General features: G+C 45.1%; 1 protein-coding gene and 1 long non-coding RNA gene across 2 annotated transcripts; one reads left to right on the plus strand and one right to left on the minus strand.

Annotated features, from left to right (window-relative positions):
* Positions 1-1049: 1049 nt before the first annotated feature.
* LOC135825727 (ephrin type-A receptor 4-B-like) lies at positions 1050-16578 on the plus strand (the record flags this gene model as incomplete). The annotated part of the gene is given in 11 exon segments (XM_065338347.1): positions 1050-1117; positions 1496-2184; positions 2713-2749; positions 3661-3819; positions 4528-4598; positions 12382-12466; positions 12789-12836; positions 13247-13333; positions 14103-14216; positions 14764-14849; positions 15312-16578. Coding segments are annotated over 11 exon segments (1508 nt in total), but the record flags the coding sequence as incomplete, so codon positions are not given.
* Positions 10188-12129, minus strand: LOC135826507 (uncharacterized). The gene is made up of 3 exons (XR_010555313.1): positions 11785-12129; positions 11457-11488; positions 10188-10290 (listed from the first exon to the last, which is right to left on the minus strand). It is a non-coding gene; the product is annotated as an uncharacterized LOC135826507 (long non-coding RNA).
* Positions 16579-16727: the final 149 nt, after the last annotated feature.

Raw genomic sequence — 16727 nt, forward strand, 5'->3', positions numbered from 1 at the left:
TGAATGTTTAACTGTCGCATTTTAGCTATTAATCCTCTCTACACTTTACAAGTGGTCTCTGAGCTACAACAATCACAGAAAATTAATGCAATTGTCTGAGCATTTGGCAAGGCACCTCTTCAGGAATGCATGTATCATTAAGGGTTAAGGCCTATTGTTTCCAGCATGGGACAGGGTTTGGTTGAGTGGGGTCTTAATTCTTGGAGGAATGTTCTGCATTCTTGTTTTAAAGTCTCAAGGCACGTTTGTGCAGAGTTTGCGTGATCTCAACATATTTGGTCGCCTTGCCGCTATTGCCTTAGATTTTTGTAGAGTATTGGCGTTCCTACGGATAATAAAAATAATAATAATAATAATAATAATAGTGTCAGGACGTCGAATGTCTCAGTACTCTGTCAGTTTTGTGCCTAGTTGTTGCACTTTCTGACTGTATATAGTATCTAGTTACAGTGGTGGAGAGTTACTCTTAACTCGTTTCCATAATTATGTCCTTTTCCTTTCTACTTTTATTATTGGCTCAATACCCGAGTTTCAAATAATAATAATAATAATAATAAAAATAACACCACAGCACGCGTACAAAGGCCAAAGAACAATGTATGAAAATACATGTACACTGAAATTAAGCCAAGTCGCCTTCTGTCTCCAGTCAACAAAAACTCATCCATAAACAACGTCTGATCTCCATTTCGACTTGTCTGCAGCAAATGCTCGTGCTCCTTCTAGGTCGCTGGCATTCTTCAAAGGGATGTCGTGCCCTGCCAGGTCCTTCATGATGGTGGTAGGGAGAGTAGCTACGGATGCAAACATTAAAGTCTACCTGAGTCTCAAATGAACCGTGAAATCTTTTGCGGGTGTTGGATTAGACATAAGGAATGCCAAATGAGTGGCTTGTGTCATGCACACTAAGTTTTTTCAACTTCTCGGAGGCGATGTAATTAGCGCTATCGACACGATGCATGAGTGTATGAAAATGAGAGGTGAATATCCTCAAAACGTTGTAAATGATTTAAAAATTCACTTCCCTTCCTATTGAATTTGCTTCGCAGTGATACCTGATCCTGTGGAAATGCGTGAGCGTGGTCAAGCAGAGAACATCCTCTACGAAAATCCTAACGTAAGTGAAATACGCTTGTCCTTTCTTCCTTTTATAACAAACACGCCAGTCTCATTTTCATCTTCTTTTATTGAGGTTGAAGTTGGCGACATCATATTCGGCAACATGAATTTTAAGAAATTGATCCCCTGTCATATCTGAACATTGAATTTTGAACTACGTATATGACTCTGCTCCTGAGAATAATTCCATGTGCCTTCAAGCATTTCCATCATTTTATCATGTCCATAACTCTAGCATACTGTCCAGTGAATCACATTTGACTCCATATCTGCGCATTTTGAATAGATATTGAAGGTGGGACAAAAGCAAAATTTCCTGTTTAGATAGCTTTTAACTACCTGTCCTGTGTGTGCAATTTATTTGATGCGTGGTTAGGATGCTGGCCAAGGTGAAGGAGCGGATAACTATGCAGCTCCAGGCGAAGTGAATCGTGAGCGCATGAGCACTGCGTACGCCTCCGACGGACCCGAAGCCTATGCTCAGCCAGAACCCATGGAGACTTTCGCAGCTGCTCCGCCACCTGCTGTGGAAGAGAGCGATGGAGCTCTGTATGCCATGCCGGAGGCACCCAGATACACCCCAGCGCCCGCTCCACCTCAACCGACACCAGCCGATACAGACAACACATATGACATGATGAAAAGACCCCCACTTCAATCCAAACCTGGACCTAAAACTGCTGAAACCCAACCAGACGTGAATGTGGCTGATGGTGGAGACACGTATGCCTGTCTCAAGAAGGACGAGATCACCAGGGAGGTACGACCACAACCCGCACCCAAGCCACTGGGCATGAGCCGTGAAGACCTACAGCTGGAAGAAGACATTGATGACCTGGAAGCACAACTGAACTTTTCTAGCAGTAAGCCATCCAAGCCCAAGAAGCCACAGAAGCCGACTGCGGCCAAGAAGAAGGAGCCGGAGCAAGATCTGTACGGTGTACCATGCAAGGCCAAATCCGACCCCGCCAAAAGCAGTGAAGACCTCACAGTTGACGCTGGCCCACAGGTGCAGACTCAGATTTCATCTGCTGACATCCAGCTTCTAGCGACGATCAAATCCGGGTAGGCAGTTTATACGAATTCCGTGTAACTCTATCTCTCGGGCTATGTAGGGTCGAGGCCAGTACAGCATACATACCTGATTTGAGTCGAGATCATTGCTGCTGCACCTCATACAGTGGTCCAAAGTATGAAAAGTGTGCATCTATTTGCAAACCTTAATATTATTAATGTGAAGAAGAGGTGGGTGCGACTTCGGCGATAGTAGGGAAAGAGTGTGTTGCTCCCTACATGGGAGTTCGCGGTTTTCTAGAGCTGGATGGCAGTCGTGAGTCGGTCAAGTGAGAATTCAAGTCGGCAGGAAAACCGCGAGCTACCATGTAGGGAACAACACACTCTAATATAATTAATGTCGATAGAACTACAGATGGAGGTAACCACTTCGTGCATATCCTCATAATGATCCTTATACATGCCTCATTGGGTTAATACGTTATGCATCAGTGGACAGTGGTTATAAAAACATTGAGTATAATCTGAGATGGTGAAATGAATTTTGTACCCTTGCACAAACATGTGTGTGATCTGCAGTGCCGTCACTTCTCTACACACAGGAAACTGGAAACAGGTCAGTATTATACGCACCTTTCGTGTGTTTGTGTGTGGGTGTGGGTGTAGGTGGGCGGGAAAAATAAGGATCCACTGACCACAAAAAGTCACTTCAATCAGCTGTGTGGTGGATACCAGGCTAAAAATTAGTGGCGGTCAATTCATCAGCCTTGCAAGCTGTTGAATGGTGTAATCCCAGCAATTGTGTAATCCCAGCACAAGTTGCTATGTCTAACATAGCTGTTCGCTATCATCGCTTCCGCGATGGGCATGTCTGAGTCTGAGTCTGATGTGGGTGGGTGTATCTGTGTATGCTTGCAGTTTGTATGCTTGATACTGTGTATTTGCGTATAATTATGCATGTACGTGTCTGCATGTGCGCGTGCAACAAATCAGCGCGTGTCTAAAGAAAGCCGTTTTGCTAGTGAATTCAAGTGAAGTACTCAAAGGTATAGATAACTACCGGGGAATTTTCTAACATCATTGTCTACCCATCATCTCATTTGTGAGAGCATGAGGAAATGGCTCTAGCCTTAGTGTGAAGTGTAACACATTCGGGTGGACTGGCGTGGTTTTTGTGAACCGTCGCATTACTCTGTGTCGTTATGGAGAACATGTACTGTTGAATTTCTGTTTTTGTCATTAAATAAAAAATTTAGTGTGCATCACCATTCTAGTGTCAGTGTACTTCAGTACCTCATTCCCGCTTCACTGACCCCATAATGAATATGAGGTACAGTTCCAGTTCCTTTAGGATGGGAACCGGGCATCCCTTCTTACTTCTTGAAGTACTTCAAGTATGCCTATGATAGTTCAAAGGTAGTAGAGGATTCATTGACTTAGAACATTCCGGGTCAAATACGGACATACCTTATTACTTGTGGCTAAGATCTTTTTATGGTATGTGCCTTGCTTTTACACCTAAAGCAGAAGGATGGAGGAGCCATGGTGAAGGTTGTTGCCAAGAAGTTGATTACAACCACTGCCAAGAAGGCGCGGGCTGACCTGCGTCAAGAAGCTCGCACCCTGGGTCGTTTCTTCCATCGCAACGTTGTAGAGCTGTATGGTGTTGTGGATGAGAAGCGTCAGGTATGTCATATTGGTGATCTGTTTGACCGTCTTAAAATAGCTATACTGTAAAGCGTGAAATTTTCTCGGCGCTTTTAGTTCGCGTTTTCAGAATCCGGACAGGTTTGCGAGGTTTTAATTTTGCGATTGCAGAATTTGCAACTGTGGCATTCATGCTACACCTTCCATGGATCTCCTTTTCGCGCTGTCTAAATTTCGCGATTTCCACGCGGTCGCGAATTTCGCAGAAATTAGACCATCACAATAATTTCATGGTTTACAGTAATACAGGCTGTTAAGTGGATCACTTTGCTCAGGGACAAAGAATCCCAGAATGTTAGCGCAAACAGTACCACAGGGTGTCGTGTTCTTTCAATTCAATTTGAACCTTTGCAATGTAAACGGCAAGTTTGGAGAAGATTTGCTGCGCGTCCCTTTAGCAGTCTTATCTGCTGTACCACGGTTTTGTTTTGTTTAAGATTTACTGCATTTTGGCGCGCTTCATCTGCGTGGTCTTGCCGTCTACGCAGACGAAGCACGCAAAGTACTTTAAAAGTGATGTAACTGCGTAACACTGGCTTAAGGGGATGTTCCATTCTCACCTGTTGTCGTTCTCGAATGACGAATTCAATGATAATTGTAAGTAGGATGATAGTATATGAAACCATTTTTTTCTCAAACCAGGGCTCTCGATTGAAAAAAACTTCATCATTTTGCTTTGCTTTACAGCTTATGTTGGTGATGGAAGCCTTCCAAGGAACGCTGGCTGATTATCTTCCCACCATGGGAAAGAATGACCCGTAAGTTGGGAATAGATACATGTATGTAGCTATGTACTGCGTTAGCTAACCCGACTGCTTATACACAGATGTTCAGCTTACGTTTTTGCACTGCCATTGGTTTCATTGGCTTTGTTATATTGGTATTAGCCCCATCCCTCACACAAACAAGTCAACAAAGAGGCATCTTTGGATTGAGGAGTGCTGGTTTCGAAACAACTGGTTTGAAGCTCAAAGTAGAGCTGGTGTTAGCTCAGAGCAGAGCTGCTGTTAGCTCGAAGTAGAGCTGCTGTTAGCTCAAAGTAGAGCTGCGGTTAGCTCAAAGTAGAGCTGCGGTTAGCTCAAAGTAGAGAGCTGCGATTAGCTCAAAGTAGAGCTGCTGTTAGCTCAAAGTAGAGCTGCTGTTAGCTCAAAGTAGAGCTGCTGTTAGCTCAAGGTAGAGCTGCTGTTAGCTCAAAGTAGAGCTGCTGTTAGCTCAAAGTAGAGCTGCGGTTAGCTCAAAGTAGAGCTGCTGTTAGCTCAAAGTAGAGCTGCTGTTAGCTCAAAGTAGAGCTGCTGTTAGCTCAGAGTAGAGCTGCTGTTAGCTCAAAGTAGAGCTGCTGTTAGCTCAACGTAGAGCTGCAATGCTAAATGGATGTAATATAGCGCAAGGCAGAGCCGCAGCAAATAGCTAGATACCACCAGTTGTGAGAGTGGACCCGGTTAGTGGGTACGATAATATTATGATGGTGTGAATAAGTTGGATAGGGAGGGATGGTGGGAAAAGAAACACTGCTGAAGCACGATCCGTTGTCTGGAAGAGCACAACAGGGCAAGCAAGATTTGTTTTTCTTTTCCGCAAAAATGGGCTGGTGCCATTTGTGATTACGCAGCAAAACAAAGCGCATGACGTCAGTCTTGAATGCAGTACAAAGCAATGCAGTGCAGTGTGTGCGCTAGTTCGGATTGTTGCTAACAAGTACTAGCACAGCTAGTACACCATTAGCCCCATCCCTCACACAAACAAGTCAACAAAGAGGCATCTTTGGATTGAGGAGTGCTGGTTTCGAAACAACTGGTTTGAAGCTCAAAGTAGAGCTGGTGTTAGCTCAGAGCAGAGCTGCTGTTAGCTCGAAGTAGAGCTGCTGTTAGCTCAAAGTAGAGCTGCGGTTAGCTCAAAGTAGAGCTGCGGTTAGCTCAAAGTAGAGAGCTGCGATTAGCTCAAAGTAGAGCTGCTGTTAGCTCAAAGTAGAGCTGCTGTTAGCTCAAAGTAGAGCTGCTGTTAGCTCAAGGTAGAGCTGCTGTTAGCTCAAAGTAGAGCTGCTGTTAGCTCAAAGTAGAGCTGCGGTTAGCTCAAAGTAGAGCTGCTGTTAGCTCAAAGTAGAGCTGCTGTTAGCTCAAAGTAGAGCTGCTGTTAGCTCAGAGTAGAGCTGCTGTTAGCTCAAAGTAGAGCTGCTGTTAGCTCAACGTAGAGCTGCAATGCTAAATGGATGTAATATAGCGCAAGGCAGAGCCGCAGCAAATAGCTAGATAACACCAGTTGTGAGAGTGGACCCATGAAACCAGCACTCCGTTAGCTAAGCACTATTGACGCACAGCAAGGGTCAATTAATGTCAGCACAGGCAAGCATTGCGCAGCTAGAGTTCAGTAGCTCATTACTCACCCGAGTTGGGGATCATGGCATCCATGGCACGGCAGCAAGCCGGGACGATAGCTGGCGCTATGCGCTTGTTGTAGTCTGGATGTAGCATAGACACGCATCGCTCTTTCCACTGACCTGCCACTCGGAAGAAGGAGTCGGGGGCACTAGCCATAGCAGCGGTGGTGGCTACACCAATGTGGACCGAATGCCCGGAGTAGTTCGACTGGGATGGTACACCGGCCGCAGCGACAAGAGACCATACTGTTACTGTGAATGACTGCCTGGTCAGCTGCTGTCTGTTCGAGAGTACGAACAAGAGTTGCTCCGGTCCCTCGCGACGAGTGACAAATGGGTAGCTAACAATGGCACGGACCGGGCAGTACGGCGGTACAGACGGGCCAATGTCACTAGTAACGCCTTTACCGAATGGGTCCGTCTTGGATGAAAGCAGGAAGAGTTGCAGGCGTCCGTCACCAGGGGAGCTAGTACAGCCCCGTGTGATGCCATTAGTGAATTCAGCGCACCGAAGAAATCCAAAGAAGCAGCATGGCGGCTTGGTAGAGCAGCTTGTCATGGCCATTCAGGACACTACTTTTCCGGCGTGCATCCGTCAGGTGTCGTAGGATTGGCATAGTTATAGGAAGGCGAGGGGTGAGTGCAGCCGTACCATGGCATCGCTGGATGCCCTTCAACACCCTCTTCAGAAGCCACGCATCTACTAAGGGGCCGGCAAACCCATTCTTCAGGTGGGCTTTATGCACCGCACTCGCATACACAGATACAGTTCAGGGCACGCTGATCATAGTTCACGCATGAATGTGTGTCCAGGAACGATGACTCGGGCAGCAAAAGTGAGCTTCCCCAGGAGGGACTCGAGTTGACGCTGGCCGATGCTGCGCTCGCTGATAGTAGCCATGAGTGGCGCACGGATCTCGGACAGCTTGTCCTCTGGTAGCCGAGCTTCGTGGCGCTCGCAGTCTAGGACAATACCAAGGAAGGTCAATGATGGTGATGGCCCTTTGAGCTGGGATGGAGCAAAGAGGAGTGCCGAGATACGTGAACGCCCGGAGGGGGATGGTGAGTTGCTGGTTGGCTGCAGCCAAACCAGTGGAGATATCGAGAAAGTCATCGAGGTAGTGAAGCCGGTGATCTATAGCAAACTCGTGCTGCATGATCCAGTTGACTGCTGTGGCTACTGAGTCAAAGACGGCTGGGCTGGAGCGGAGGCCGAAAGGCAGAAACCGCTCGTAGTAGTAGGAGCCTTCCCAGCGAAGTCCTGACGGCGGACTGGGATCTGCCGAAATGCACTGCGTACATCGAGCTTGGACAAATGCACAGGCTGTGGGCATGACATGATGATGTTGATCGCGTTGTCAATGCTCGCGTAGTGCAGAGAGAGCGGCTCGGCAGGAATGCTGTCGTTCGCGCCGGTGCCTTCCGGACTAGACAGATGGTGGATCATTCACGGCTTGCCGTTCTTTTTGGGGATGGCACCAATACCAGAGCGGCGCATGAACTGAAATGGAGGTGACGGAAATGGGCCTGTGGTCTCGCTGCGGGCGCAGGAAGCAGCTAATTGCTCGGATATAAATGCCGAGTGAGTGAAAGCCAATGGTAGATTATTAGAGAAAACCGAAATGTCGTGTTGGCAGGCAGATCCAAGAGTAAAGCCACGGCGCAGGCCATGGAGAACATACGCAACACATGATTGATCTGAGTGGTTACGTAACAGGCGGGCAAAGTGGTCAGCTAGCAGTGTGGTGTCTGCAGAGTGTATAGGAAAGAAGCTACGTACCGAGTCAAGCGATTCAGTAGCCATTCTGCTAGGAGCGGCGGGGTGGCCGATTGGCTCCGCGCTGCTGCTGGTTGCACATGATGCATGGGTGGTCCTTGCCACACTGGCTGCAGGTGTGGGAGAAGCGGCACGACGACGAAGAACAGCGACCTCCATTGAAGTTGCGGCAGATTTCTTGGCCGTCGCTGGTATGGTTGCGACCACTGGAGGTAAATGCTGCTGGCTTCGGGACGAAAAGGACACAAACCGCCCCTGGATGGACCGTCTTACATTGAGCGCATTTTGGGTGTGCATGGCCTGTGACGGCTATCTGCCATAGGTTCACGTCGATGGTGTCCAACCTCTTCGTGCCTGGTTACTGGGCCACGAGCATCCGCAGCTGGCGGTCGTACTCTAGCCACGCGCTTGGGAAGAACTGGCAGTTAGCAGTCAGGATCAACTGCTGGTACGCAATCAGTTCAGCAGTGCGGTGTAGGGCAGCAGCCGTGATAACAGACATGTATGTGGTCCATGCCTCGAGCCGGGTAGCTACATGTGTAATTATCGTGAACCTTGCGACGCACCTGCTTCGCGTCATCCGACTCAACGATATTTAGCTGGCTATCGTTATTCGGGCTGTGCACCAGCCGGAATGTTGGGCCGGAAGTGTGCAAGAATTTCAGGCAACAAACTTGAAAAATCTACGAACTCCCCTCGCAAGATACGTTCTTGCACAGCCTTGGGCACAGCGGGTGCAGGTGGCTGATCGGGTGGGTTACAGGAGCTTGGCCTGGCGTAGTGGCGGCAGCTGCCGCATTGCCTTGGCCTTGGGTGAGGAGCGGCACAATGCTCTCCGATAATGATAAAATGGCGGCCGACAAAGCCGACTACACCTCGTCCCGTACAGGAGCGCAGAGATCCGTTGATGAGCCCGCGTCACCTGAGCTGGCGGAGGAGGCATTGGTGCACGTCGGGCTTCTGGGCTCGCGAGCCGTGTCCGCACTGTCATGTTGCTGGTTCTCCTGGCCGGAGCAGACCTCACTACCAAGGGCTAGTTGTGCCAGCAAACGGTCCTGTAAAATACTTTTACTAAGTTTCCTTTCGGATTCAAGCCGCGCTGAGAAGGCTCGCCGCGGAGGGCTTGGCAAGGCATTGCCTTGACAGTGTCGACAGTAAGGTCAGACATACTGAAGAAATACAGTGTCGAGGTGACACTCGGGCTGGCAGCAAAGCTACGAAAGGAAAAGAAACACTGCTGAAGCACGATCCGTTGTCTGGAAGAGCACAACAGGGCAAGCAAGATTTGTTTTTCTTTTCCGCAAAAATGGGCTGGCCTGTGCCATTTGTGATTATAGCAATAAAAACTGCTTTATGGCAGTTTTCTAAAAAAAGTTATTGTGTTCTAGTCCATGGACCCCGTCTAAAAAGTAAGAAATTAACGAAATGTGATAGCTGAAAATTAAAATTTCACACAAAACCTCACAATAATCACAACACTTGAAATGCTGCTTTCAACTTTAACTTGTACTGCACCAACAATTGGCAACATGCATGCATAGGAAAGAAGATCACGAGGGGAAAAGGTCTTCTACATGTAGCTTTTAATTCTGTGTGTGATTATTGTGAGGTTTTGTGTGAAATTTTAATTTTCAGCTATCACATTTCGTTAATTTCTTACTTTTTAGACGGGGTCCATGGACTAGAACACAATAACTTTTTTTAGAAAACTGCCATAAAGCAGTTTTTATTGCTATAATTTCTTTTGTTTTTTCTGTCACCAATCAATGCCAATCAATGGAATCAAGAGTCCACTCTTGATGGAATGCCATATGAATATGTAAATGATGGCTTTCACATCATATCAAGAGGTATACCAAGAGTACATAATGGGGGTTATGTACTCTTGATTATACGCATTGATGTGCAAGCCTTTTTTTGCAGAAAATGGCACTAGCATAATGCATGTTCTTCTGCGGGGAAACATGTGAGTAGTCAGGTGGCGATACTTTTTTTATACGGAGGTCATTCTGTGCATGTTGCTGTTGCAGAATTTCATGACTCTGCCATAAATTTGTCTTGCCTTTCAGATATTTCAGATTTCCCCACCCTCGATCAGATTTATATAGAAGAAATGTAGCCATGCGCCAGGTGCGTGTCGCAGATGTTTTTGTTGATTCTGTGTTTATAATGGTTTATAATCATGGGTTATCGTGATAAGGTCATCCTGCATCATATTGCACTGAAATCGTAATCCTGTTGATGTCGATACAACTCTTGGAAGTAGTTCAATGACTTCAAACTGTTAGTCCACGATTTTCTAAAACACAGCAAAGGAGGAACAATAAACATGTATTAAAATGTAAACAATACATTGCTGAGTCCGACACCTCGTTCTAACAACTACACTGATCCTGAGGATAAAAGGGTCAAGGCTATGGTTGGAGGTACTGATACTGAGAGATAAACAAGGCACTCCATGATAATAAAATCTTACACATCTTTTGGTGAGTATGAATGATATCCAGTCGAACCTCTTTAGGACGAACACCAAGGGACCGATGGTATTTATTCTGTGAGTTTGTCTTAACCTATTTTATAATACATGTATAACCAGTGAATACAATTATTTCTCCAATAGACATACGAATAGAGTTCTTCTACAGCGAAAGATTCTAAGCCACACCGACTCATCTCGTATGAAACAAAAGAGTCACTAGAGAGGTTCTGCAAAACGAAAATGCGTACAAACTTTCGCTCTACATCATGAAGTGCGAAACTTCGCAACTTTGGACGCGAAACTTGCAGGGAACGCGAAATGAACTGTTGTAGGAAATTTCGTGAGATCGGGTCATGGCGTACGTGCACTTGGCCCGCGCAAACTACGAAAATGTGCAGAACGCAAAGTTCGTGCAAAAATTCGTACACACTTTTGCAAGGACTGTCGCGAAACTTCGTTCGAATTTTTGTTTTGCAGAACCTCTCCAGTGAACCTTTCTTTAGCAACATGACGGCAACTGAAACAGCAACAGAGAAAGTACGATACATGTACTGCACATTCTTGCAAGTACTACCAAGAGTACGGGGGGTTATGTACTCTTGGTACTACAAACAGATTGCAGATCGTAATTCTTGCTTTGGCGGCACGAAACTTTATTTGGGGCAGTGCAATCTCGGCAGTACTCACTCAAACAGCCCAGACTCGAGTAAACAAATGCAATCATACAAGTACGAGATTTTCACGAGACGACACTGCACCCATTGGCTTGTTTCGTATGAAGCAAACAAGTTACTGAACCTCTCCACAATGGAGATTTTCCCTGATATGCGAATTTATTTGGCAAACTCGGTCAATGAGTCCTTGAACCTTTCCCTCCAGATTGGGAACTGCCAACGATAGTATGCCACTGACCAGTGCCTTACTTGTAACGTACTAATGTGCAATGAATATGAGTATTTTGACAACACATCTAACATAAGCCTTACCGTCGAGAAGGGGAACTCGCGTTCTTCGCACACTGTAGGCAAGGGCAAAGAGATAAAAATGGATCTAAATCCGAATAAAATCAGCACACGTTTCCGTAAATGAAAGGGTGAGCATAAGCAAATGAATCGAAGGAAACTGGTCAACTCAGAGATCGCCTGTCATTGAGTATTCCGTAAAAGGAGGCCTCGGCAGCGGAAAAGCTAAATTTAGAAAGGAGATCCTGTCAGCTTTTCCATTATTTATTGCATTCCGCCCAAAATCAGCACACTTTTCGTAAATGAAAGAGTCAACACAAGCAAATGAATCAAAGGGAACTGGTCAACTCACCTGTCATTGAGTAATATTCCGCGAAAGGAGGTCTCAGCAGCACCGAAACGAAATAAGCCAGGCCAGGAGACGAAATATCCGAAACAGCTCATGCAAGAAGCAGTTCCAAAGAAGGAAGTTCCTCGTGCATGCACATCCGAAAAGGCAACAACAAAAAGTCTGCAATGCACACGCATGCGGCCATCCGGCCGCGCGATGGTAGGAGCCATGGAGTAGCTCCGGCCTCCCTGCAGGACCAGGTACCGAGCATCTTACGTAGAAACTTACGTAGCTACGTAGACAACGTGTCTGAATAGCGGTGTCGTTAGGTAGCGCCATGTGAACACAATAATAGAAAAGCTGACAGGATCGCTTTTCTAAATTACGCAGCAAAACAAAGCGCATGACGTCAGTCTTGAATGCAGTACAAAGCAATGCAGTGCAGTGTGTGCGCTAGTTCGGATTGTTGCTAACAAGTACTAGCACAGCTAGTACACCATCATTCCATACGCACCCTGAGGGTTGCTTGAGAATGGGAAAGCAAGCTTATTGATTGAAAGGTTTTGAATAGATGAACGATCGGTGAATGCAATTCTACATGCCTTGTTTTCTTTCTAGCTCCTGCACTACTCAGTTCATGATGTTCATCAAGGACATTGCTGCCGGAATGCAGCACATCTCAGAGCTCAACCACGTCCATAAGGTACTAAAATGGGTGTGAAACTGTGAATGTATAATACAATGACAATTGAGCGTATCTAGAGACTTTGGAACCAAAAGCCCATGGAAGGAGTTCTGGTTTTTGACGTGTTTGAATTCCTCCTTGAATGTCCACTGCAGGCTTGCTCTTTTTGCTCTGTCACCTTACCTAGGGGTAACATGCTTTTCAAGTAAACCAAAAATGACATTGAAACCCTTCACACCTGGCTATTTCACTTGATTCTCGTGAGGTGTCTGAAACGGCTTATAATAGCTCCTTCTGTTTTTAACTTTTTTTGTTTTTTTGTCTAATATCACGCGTTTAGAATCTCTCAAGCGCAGTCGTGTATCTGAGTGCAAACCAGACGTGCAAGGCAAGTACTAGTGTACCGAGCTCAATAGGCCCCATCACCACACTCCATTATTCACCCCAGTATCTGGAGATAAGTGGAATTTGCAGAAAAAATATCAATAACCCCGTGGTGCATTACATGTATATGCACGTTAACTAATGTGCATGTATGCGCCTGCTTGCATACAATCACACTGTTAACGTTTGTTCGAAATGTGCTTAGAGTCATGCGAAATAGAGTTTTTGATGTCTTCGCTTATTATATACTTTGAAGTTATAGTTTGCGTTGCTCCATACACGTCTGTCTTAACCAATGATGAGTTTCCAAGCCTGTCTAAGTGTTGATAGTTGAATTCGATCGCCATGGTACATTTAGTCCGTCTGGCACCAATTTCTGGTTTCTGATTATTACCTTGTTCGTCGTATTTACAGATTGGTGGCTTCGACATTGTGGATCAAGACCTTGGTGAATACGTGAACAAGGAGGTTGTTGCTCAGATGGCTTTCACCGCGCCAGAGGTATGACTTGCAGCATGCACGTAGCCTGTTTAAACGATCTCTGCCCTGGAAGACAACTCTTTGTAGGTATCCCTTGGAAAATACTTGAAACATTGGCAGATTTTGCTCAAAAAGCAGTGAGATTAGCAGAACAAAACCCACCTTATGGCACCTCCTTCAAGTCTGCTCCACTTCTTTATCCACATACCAAACATGCATGAAACACAGCAGAAAATGTGCCAAATTCTGCCAGTTTTCCTACCGGAATTATCCGCCCGGTGTGATTTGTAGGAGACTAATCATCTCAAGCCTAGAGCATGCCGCTTGAAGATGACAACAAGAATCATGCCACTATGAATGTTTTTTTAATTCAACCTTTATGGGAAGAAAATCTCACGCACGACCAATCGTCTATGCATGCTGGGGTCAGAGATTATTACAGGCCTAGACTGGATTTTTTTATTCAAAGTATTTGCCTGGTTGGAAGGAGTGAAACCTGGCATGTCAGTTGAAAATGTCATATTGGAAACTTGATTTCTGGGCTACGTTCAGTGTCTGAGGCCTAGGTACAGACATAATTATGTCACTTGTACTTTACCGAAGATGAGCCGGGCCCACCCAGACAAATTGAATTTTCTTGGAAAAACGTGCAGCCGAGAGACCGTTTTTTGGGTAGTGGTGTATAATTGTGTGAAACATAAAGCGGCTGCAGTGGAGTCTGCACACCCGAGGAAAGCACTGTACCGATCTCTGTACTATTCTGTATGCCATATGGCCTGTACTGTGGCAGGCTCTGGACAAGAACGATTTCACTACGGCCAGCGACGTGTGGAGCTTCGCCTTTGTCATCACGGAGGTGTTCACATTCGGAGCTCAGCCAAAGGAGGACATGATGTCGGGAAAGGTCAGCATGGGCCCATGGGAAACTAAAATTGCTTTCAGTTATGGGAAGAGCAGTGAAGCAAATAGCGTTCAGTATCACAATAGGGCCATTTATGAAAGTTCTACCAACTAAATGAGAGTACTCTTCTGTGCTTTTATGAGCGCAGAATTTAACGGGTGTATTCCTTATGACTTTGAGCGAGTTTCAAGTTTGGCATCCACTATCAACACGCGAGGCAGGGATCTTCCGCATACATTGTAGACCCGTGGTGATCTACCGCTGACCTGTTGCATGATCCGTATCCCAGCATACTACTCTTCACTGTTGACAATAGTGTAGTTTTATTATCCATAATTATTGAAAATTAATAAAACAGTGATGATGCATAATGATTTTGCTTCTGACATTTCCACTTTCATCTCCCTCAACCTTTCGAGAACTGCGTAATGATGTTCTCGATTACGATTCAACTACTAGTATGCCAAAGATGGTAACGGTAAAAGAGTTGAACAAACCATTATGAGCTCCTTCCTTCAAATCTTGATGAATTTGTCGATGTGTGGTGTAGATATTGGGACAGAGCAAGGTGATTTATCGTCCACAGCAGCCCACGCTTTGCCCGGACGCACTCCACATGCTGCAGGAGCAATGCTGGTAAGCCTTACGTCACGTTGAAATGGTCTTGTCTCCTGATGCAAACATTGTTGATTCAGTCTATCCTGAACTTCTTGCCCAGGATATGTCTTTTTTCTATTTACATAATTCAGAAATTCCGCACCTGGGTATACTAAAACTGCTTTTCTCTTTGTACAATGTACACCCAACACATTCCTGTCCTACCATGTACAATGTACACGACTTGTATACTCAAATGTGATGTTGATATTCTGAACAGTCATCTTGCTCCTTGAAAACTCCTCAGCATAGAAGATTGATGGTGAATGAGATTGATGGTGAATGGTTTTTGAACTTGCCAATTTTAATTCTAATGTCATGTAAACACGATTTAGGATCAATTATGATCACTATACAGCTGACACAATAGGGCATCTGTAAATCTCTGGTGAAGACTTGAGCCTTCTTTCTTGGTTTCATCTGTTTTTCATATCAAACCAGGGACAGCATCTCTTCCAACCGTCCGAATTTCAAAGCCATCATTGAGCTTCTTGACTCAATCTGACCCTGCAGCCGCGGTTCAACTGCTAACAGCAATACAATCGCAGTACAAGCTAAACACAGTCTCCCCACCAAGTAATGTTACTGGACAACATGATGCATTCTAAGCTTGGATTCTCTATCCTTTTTTTGTTTTGATTTTATCGTTCTCTATTTTCAATTTTCGTTGTTTTCGATCTTCTTTGTTCGCAATTTAAGTGTTTTCAATCTGCTTTTCAAAATCTTCTTTGTATTGTATTCCATTTTTTGCTCTCAATCTGCATTTTTGGTGTGGCACCTTGCCTTCATAATGTTACATTTTCATTGCCTGCAGCTTGGGCTTCAACAGGCCACCCTATGCATAATGCACCTTGCCCATGCCTATCCCTAATTTCGCATGCCATTTCGGATATCACCGTGATGCTGATATTGTGCATGTACATGTAGTATGGCAATGCCCTCTCGGTGCATTTTTACGTGTACGACTCCTCTGAATAAATCTTTAAACAATTAAACCAGAAAAAAAGCTAGCAAGCCTTCATTTCCTTAGCAGCAACAATTCTCCAGCACATATTTTTAAAAGTTTTAGGATCCTTCCAATTAATATTTCTTCCTCATTGAACCACCTCTGGACAGGCATTTCTCATATCCTATCCCAGTCGTGCAAGCAAGTCGATCATGACGCGGTCGAAGCCATTCATTCATAGCTTGCGCTTGCCGTGCATAATTTCAAGCTGCGTTGGCAACAATATCTTTTAAAAAATGTCGCATCATATTTTCATTTTTCATGGCTTGTACTCGATCGATTCCCATTTCTATCCACGACATTCACCCTCTTCGCATTCAAATATTCAAGTGTTTTCTATGTTCCTCTGTCACTTCATTGATAAGAAATTCATCACAAAACTCCTGTCCTTTTCATATTTTCGTTTTTCATGGGTACCGTACTCGATCGATTCCCATTTCTATCCACGACATTCACCCTCTTCGCATTCAAATTTTCAGTTGTTTTCTATGTTCCTCTGTCACTTCATTAATTAAAAAATTCATCACAAATCTCACTGTCCTTTTCATATTTTCATTTTTCATGGCTTGTACTCGATCGATTCCCATTTATATCCAAGACATTCACCCTCTTCGCATTCAAATTTTCAGTTGTTTTCTATGTTCCTCTGTCACTTCATTAATAAAAAATTCATCACAAAACTCACTGTCCTTTTATAGCTGGAATCGCAACCTAACATCTTGTAAAGGGTCTGGTGAGAGTTCTTCTGCATTCATTGTGTTCCATGAGGCGGATGTCGATTGAACGCTCTCATTCTTGCTATCCATGAAAAGCGCCATACATGCATGGTTTGTCGATTCGCATGATGGTGA

Source organism: Sycon ciliatum, chromosome 10 (assembly GCF_964019385.1).
Source record: "Sycon ciliatum chromosome 10, ocSycCili1.1, whole genome shotgun sequence".
Classification (NCBI taxonomy): Eukaryota; Metazoa; Porifera; class Calcarea; order Leucosolenida; family Sycettidae; genus Sycon; species Sycon ciliatum.